Genomic DNA, 6,931 nt, shown 5'->3' with positions numbered 1-6,931 from the left:
ACGATGGGCCAGGGACGGTGGGGGTGGGGTGGGGTGGGAAGGGGACGGTGACACTGAACAAAATAAACCTACAAGGCCTACAAAGGGGAAAATGAAGTCAAGCGCATTTGCTCATCGGACCGTGCGGTCCCAGCGCTGAAAGGTCCCCCTGGTACAAAGAGAAGGAGGCGCGCAGCACCCCGACCGGGCGAGGCCGGGCGGCAGGGGGCGCCTGGAGAGAGGCCAGCGCCGACCCGGGCACCCGGGAGAAGGCTGGTGCGGTGGGGCGCACGAGGCGGGGAGTCGAGGCGGGTGGGAGCCGCGGAGCGCAGGGAGGGGAGAAACCCAGTCCTGGGGGCCGGGGGGCCTCGGGGAGCGCGAGGCGGTGCCCAGCTCGGGGCCCGGGTGGGCCTGCCCCTCGCCCTCCACCCTGCTCTGGCACCCCCCCACCAACCTCGCACGCCCCTCGCCCGGTCCCTTTGGCGGTGTCCTAGCCCTGCTCCCTGAGCTTCTCCCGTCGCCCCCCTCGGAAGCCTCCGGATCCAGCTCCCCTGACCTGCACTCAGCACTCCCCACGCCAACGGCTCCCGCGCGTAGGGGCTGCCCTCGAGCGCCGACAAAATCCCAAACTTCTACTTTGTCGCTCAAGAGCCACCCTCACTAGCTGTTGCTATAAACCCTGCACCTCCGAGCTCCCCTCACACTCCGGGTCCGCGGGCCCACTTCCGCCCCAAGGGCTATAGGGACCCCTAGGGACCGTCTGCAGATTAGGACGCAAGGTGTAATTGCCCTGCACTCTGGGCGGCCGTTGAGTCGCGGCTCTCAGAGGCTGGAGCATCTTGGGCGGAGCGCGCGCGCTCTACACCTGGCGGAGACACAACCCCGGGTGCACCAAGGCACAGGCGCCAAGAGAGGTGTAAGCCTGGTAATTGCCAAGCATGGGCCTCAAAGCCAAAACGCATCGCCGCCAGACACACTGTGTCACTCTTCTGCAGAGAAACGCGCTTAAAATCCACGGAAGCGGGGGGAGCCGGCTTGCCGGGTGCCACCCAGACCTGTCTGTGCTCCCTGCACCCACGCCCCCTGAATGCTAGCCTGGGAATCGGAGTCGTGTTCGGAAACCCAGGAGGCACCCCCCCCCGAACCCCCCACCAAAGTTCGAGGGATTCTAGAAACTTGGACAATCGCAGCCTTATGCTTGACAACCTATCCTCCACCTCCCTTAAAGGGGGGTGGTAGTGGTGGTGGTGTCAATAAGGGTGGGGAAATTCCATGTGTAGCGGCGTCCAAAGGGGCACGGCCACCTCCCGGTCCAAATGCAGATCCATATTCATGAGAACAGGATAAATAAAGACAAATCCCCACTGTAATAACACTTGGATTCCCATCCGTCTTTGCTGGCCTTTAGGTTTAGGGGACTGAAGACAGATGTTTGCATCTCTTTTCTCCTCTTGTCTGGTGACCATAAAGAAAACCCATTTAGAGCATTGCAATTTGTTTCTCGCCGCAGTACAACCTTGTACACATTTATTTTCATTTCACCTCCGTGCACAAAAAGTGCACACTGGTCACCAAGGGCCCTTCTTTATCAAATACGCATTGTACAACATACAACTGCAATAAAACTATCAGCCCTCCCCATAAAACTATCACCAGGCTGCTCCGCGGGTCCTGCCGCCTGCACTCCCAGCATTAGCTCTTCCACACGGCCAGAGGATGCGCCGTCACCTGAAACCAGCCTGAAACTCACCCAGCAGAGAAGCACAAGGCTGGGGGGCCCGATGTCCCTGTTTAATCCATTACAGCGTCCGCTGCAGTTTAGCGCGCAATAAAACACGGTGGCAGTGGAGAGCCGGCGCCCATCCGCTCCCAAGCACTAGCATCGAATTAAACCACTTAGTTTGGCAAACACTGAACGCCTAAATGCCCCTATAAAGACTTTATGAGTTTGTTACTTTAATTACTGACTTGTTACAGAGCACATAAAGGGGGTAATGAATGCAATAAAACTAATTATCTACACATTTAATTCATATAAAATATCCAGGGTTTGTTTACACCACACGGCGATTCAACTAAGCATCCCTCCTCTTGTCCACCGAGAGGAAGGATTTAATGAAATAGTTCTCCTTATTCTGCGAGAGCCTAACGAACCAAATGAGAATTACCCTCCGCTTAAATCATGGGGCCACCGAGGTCCACAAATCACTGCTCGCTTCTTTGTCTGTACCTTGCTGCTAGCAAGCACCCAAGAGCCTGAGGAGTTTGGACGAGGAAATGCCCGACCTGGAGCCTGGGCGCTTAAAGAGCAAAGATTTCACTCACTGCAGGCAACAAACCTAAAGGGCAGGCAGACAGCAATCTTCTTTTCGAAGCCCAAGCCCCGGGTCTGTGGGGGGTAGTGGGCACCTGAAAGAGTGTAGGCAATAAAAGAGGAGAGTGCCCGAGAGGGAAGGAAGAGGAGGCACATTTGGGGACACTTCTTGCCCGCTTGCCAGTTATGGAGTAATTAAAATCAGCAACCGCACAGAACCTCCAAACCAACAAAAATGCAAACCTCACGCTAATGCAGAAAGACACAGAGCGGACCTCAAGGAAGCCATCGGTTGACAATCCAGATGTTTCACATGGAAGAGCTTTACTCAGCCCTTGTTTTCTTTTTTAAACAGCTGTGTAAGCAGAGGCTCTAGAAAAAGCACGGAAAGCCGCCACAAGAAATGCAATTTATAAGATGCTCTCCTTTTTTAAACCCCCTCTACCAGGTGTATTTTAAAGAAATCCGCTTATCCTTCACATAAACCCCCTTGGCCCACTTACTCTATGTTACGGGGCGCCTGAGTCTTGCCAATGTCCCAGTCCTTTATAACATTTCATGCACTTCGGGGGGTAGGCTTGTTGTTAAATTGAGCGTGTAACGCTCTTACAAAACAGGTTTTCTATGACATCAAGGTTTCTTCTCTCTAACCGAGGGGGGAGGAAAAAAAAGGACGAAGAAGAGGGAAAACACACACACTATCTCAATTTATGCCTAAGGTATATGATCAGTTAAAAAGGCTTAAAAGCTCGGGGAAATTGGATCAGGGAGAATCGTCACCCAACTTTCATTATTTCCAAGTAGTGTGATTGAATTAAAGGGCAGGGAGCTGGTTAGAAGGGAGGATCAGGGGCTCAGTGCGTAATGGTGTGGTATTAAATTCTAATTAGAGATGCAGGAATCAATGATAGGGAGGTTGGACAGCTCAGTTCCCCAGTGCCAGCCCAATAGACGGATGAGTTATTGTCATGTAAAAAGCGCCAGCAATAAGACCAACCGCTTTGCTATTGTCCAAGTGGAAAGAGCCAAGTTTATTATGAGGACTATATGCTCTAGAGACCTCAGACAAGGCATCTCATAGGAGGCTTTTTCATAAAACTAGGCTCTGCTGGTAGTAAGGAGGCCAGTTTGGAGGCAGGCGTTGAGCTGTGCACATCTCCCCACTCCAGCCACCTTCTCCATACCCATCTTTTATTTCATTTTTCCACTTGGCTGAGCCATCCAGAGCCTTTTCAATGTATAAAATGGAATATTCTTACCTCAATTCCTCTGCCTACGAGTCCTGTATGGCTGGGATGGACACCTCGAGCCTGGCTTCAGCCTATGCTGACTTCAGTTCCTGCAGCCAGGCCAGTGGCTTCCAGTATAACCCGATCAGGACCACTTTTGGGGCCACGTCCGGCTGCCCGTCCCTCACGCCGGGATCCTGCAGCCTCGGCACCCTCAGGGACCACCAGAGCAGTCCGTACGCCGCAGGTAAGGACCGCCAGCTTTCTCAGCGGAGGAAGCCGCCTTTCCGCTCGTATATAGGAAGCCTTGATTGCATTTGAAAATGGAAATGTGTTTAGTATTTACCAAACGAAATTTGCTTACACAAATGAAAGAATTTATCACGTTAGAAGCGATTGCAGGGAGGGGTAATTCACTTACAGGGTTACACTATCCTAGTCACACCCGAACCGCCAACAAAATTATCTTAAGCTGCCAAAATGATAGGCATAATTTATTTACTTTGCGATGAGACGTAAAGCTTAGAAAATAATTAAATAACAAAGAGTAAAGCTCATTACTGGCAGTGTCTCTTTTTTTACGAACCGACAGCGGCTCACACCTCTTTCGCTGGTCATTTTTAGGATTATTTCTTTAATTTATCGTTATTATTTTTTTGCAGCACTTTCCCCCAACTTTTGGGCAGGGTCAGCTTCTGAGAATTGAAAAGTTCCAAGAGTGCGAGTATTGGGTAATTTCTTCCCTGGCTCCCTGATATTCCGACTGATGTTTTTGGACTTTTTTCCTCTCTCGTTTTTCCTCATCAAAGCATTATCCCGTGTCCCGGGCCTCAGTCGTCCCCCGTGCGCTGCTTTAACCCACCCAAAGGCGCTTGTGCCAAGAGGGACCCTGCCAAAGCCCGGGGTTTGCCTGTTTCGGTATATGAATGACTTGCTCGGCTTTTCTCCGCAGCTCCTCTCAGCCAGTCTCCCGCGCCGGCGTCGGTGGCCGCACCAGGGCTCCCCGACCTTGGGGTCGCCGCACTCCGGCTCCGCGGCCCGCGCTCCAGGCAGCATTGCTCACACTCTGTCCCCTCCGTTTCCCCCCCAGTTCCTTACAAACTCTTCACGGACCACGGCGGCCTCAACGAAAAGCGCAAGCAGCGGCGCATCCGCACCACTTTCACTAGTGCGCAGCTCAAGGAGCTGGAGAGGGTCTTCGCTGAGACGCACTACCCGGACATCTACACCCGGGAGGAGCTGGCCCTGAAGATCGACCTCACCGAAGCGCGAGTCCAGGTACGCGCGCCCGGAAACCGCTTCGCCACACTCGGCGCGGGAGGGTACGGAGGCGGGGAGCGGGCGGTGCTCCGGAAGGTTCGGAACACCCGGGCCTCTCCAGGCGAGGCCTGGGCCACCAGGGCTGAACAGCGAGACCACGTTCCGAGGGGCTGCGCGCGCGAGGAAGCGTTCGGGCGCGCGCTCGTGTTTACCTGTGCACAGCTGAAAGCATTCTCCTCCCCAGGTAGCCCTGCAGCGACTTTCGGGTTCTTGGGACGTGAAAGAGCAAGGCTTTGGGGGACAGGAAGTGCCTTGTGGCGGGAGTGCAGACTTTGCCCCCGTATTATACGCGGGGTTTTTGTTTTTGTGCCTCCGAAGTCAAACTCTTTTAACTTGGAATCGTGGGGTGTAGGTGTCTTTCCCCGGTAACTATGACTGGGATCAGATTTGCAAAGGGGCTGTGGCTGCATGAAGGTCCTGAACCGCGGCTAACCCTAACCTTTTAGCCGACACAGGTGCGCTCTCGAGCCGGCCGGGCGCCACTGCAGGCGAGCCCCATTGTACGCTCCATCCGGCTCACAGGCCGGGACGCGAGGCGAGCGTCAAACCCGGAGACACTCTCCTCCTTCCAAACAATTAGGGTTTAACCTTAGACCTGCGGCCTACGGGGGTGTGGAGAGTTTGTGGGTGGCTCAAGAAATAGACTGGGCAAAGGCCGGACAAAATAAAGGCTTCCCTTTTAGGGCAGCTCTGCGACGTGGGGCCTTTTAACGTCTCCTGCAAGCCGCCTTTTTCCTGGCATGCTCAGGTGACCCTAAGAAAGTTTCTCCGAAGACGCACCGGCCACGAGGGAGCGGACGGACGTGGTGGCGGGGTGCGCGCGGGGGTCCCCGCCACGCGAGGGGTTTAACGCCAGCCGAAAGGGAACGTGGGCCGTCCTAATCCGCGCTCGGCCGGCGGGGTTCCTCCTTTCTCGCGCCGCCTCACCGCCTCTCCTTTACCCCCGGGCCAGGTGTGGTTCCAGAACCGCCGCGCCAAGTTCCGCAAGCAGGAGCGGGCGGCAGCGGCCGCCGCGGCCGCGGCCAAGAACGGCTCTTCGGGGAAGAAGTCCGATTCGTCCCGGGACGACGAGAGCAAGGAGGCCAAGAGTACCGACCCGGACAGCACTGGGGGTCCCGGCCCCAACCCCAACCCCACCCCCAGCTGCGGGGCGAATGGCGGCGGCGGCGGCGGGCCCAGCCCGGCAGGGGCCCCGGGGGCTGCGGGCCCCGGGGGCCCGGGAGGCGAACCCGGCAAGGGAGGCGCGGCGGCGGCGGCGGCGGCTGCGGCGGCGGCGGCGGCTGCGGCGGCGGCGGCGGCGGCCGGGGGCCTGGCTGCGGCCGGGGGCCCTGGACAAGGCTGGGCTCCCGGCCCCGGGCCCATCACCTCCATCCCGGATTCTCTCGGGGGCCCCTTCGCCAGCGTCCTATCTTCGCTCCAAAGACCCAACGGTGCCAAAGCCGCCTTAGTGAAGAGCAGTATGTTCTGATCTGGGATCCCGCGGCGGCGGCGGCGGCGGCGGCGGCGGCGGGCGAGCCGGGTCCGGGCGGGCGAGCGGGCGAGCGGGTAGGCCCAAGCCTATTGTCGTCGCTGCTGCCGCGGCTTTCCACCGAGAGCCCGAAGTTATCGCGATAAGAATAAAGAGAAAATGGCGCCCCCATTTCAACCCCACTCCTACCCCTATCGTGAACCCCCAAACAAAACAAAACTAAAAACTTCCCTGGCTTGGCACCTGCCTCGGGGCCGCGCAGACCGGCCAGGGCCCCGCCTGCTGACCTGGGGGTGTGTGCAGCGCGGCCCGGACTCGGGGGCACTCTCAGGGGGGCTGTGTCTGCGTGTCGGTGTCTGTCTGTCTCGGGGAATGTGGGTCTGTGGCCCGAGCAGGTGACAGGGAGAGATGGGGGGAGGGGGGAGCGCAACCGACTCAGTGACTTGCTTAGGAAAAGGGAAAAAATAAACAAAACCCTCAAATTAAAAAAAAAAATTAGGAAGGCAGCGATCACTTTAAAAACAAGCAAACAATCCGGAAAGGCTTTAAAATCCAAGGAAAAATAAGTAAGGTGGGGAAGAAGGGAGGCTGAAGCTAGCACCGTCCGAGGGCTCTGTCTTG

At 56.6% G+C, this 6,931-nt stretch overlaps 1 protein-coding gene across 1 annotated transcript; it reads left to right on the top strand.

Moving 5' to 3' along the window:
• Positions 1–3,528: 3,528 nt before the first annotated feature.
• Positions 3,529–6,336, top strand: PHOX2B (paired like homeobox 2B). Its single transcript, XM_039227015.1, has 3 exons — positions 3,529–3,769; positions 4,613–4,800; positions 5,795–6,336. Exons 1-3 carry the CDS (start codon positions 3,529–3,531, stop codon positions 6,308–6,310), a joined length of 945 nt encoding a protein of 314 aa, XP_039082946.1. The 3' UTR covers positions 6,311–6,336.
• Positions 6,337–6,931: the final 595 nt, after the last annotated feature.

Source organism: Hyaena hyaena, unplaced genomic scaffold (genome assembly GCF_003009895.1).
Source record: "Hyaena hyaena isolate Hyena2069 unplaced genomic scaffold, ASM300989v1 scaffold_24, whole genome shotgun sequence".
Lineage (NCBI taxonomy): Eukaryota > Metazoa > Chordata > Mammalia > Carnivora > Hyaenidae > Hyaena > Hyaena hyaena.
This window is presented reverse-complemented; position numbering and strand designations above follow the sequence as displayed.

Bases quoted from the DNA above. Each gene is read 5' to 3' on its own strand.
- PHOX2B (XM_039227015.1), top strand. From the start codon at position 3,529: ATGTATAAAATGGAATATTCTTACCTCAATTCCTCTGCCTACGAGTCC. The intron at 3,770-4,612 runs GTAAGGACCGCC...TTTCCCCCCCAG, and splicing joins GAGCAGTCCGTACGCCGCAG to TTCCTTACAAACTCTTCACG. The intron at 4,801-5,794 runs GTACGCGCGCCC...CCCCCGGGCCAG, and splicing joins TCACCGAAGCGCGAGTCCAG to GTGTGGTTCCAGAACCGCCG.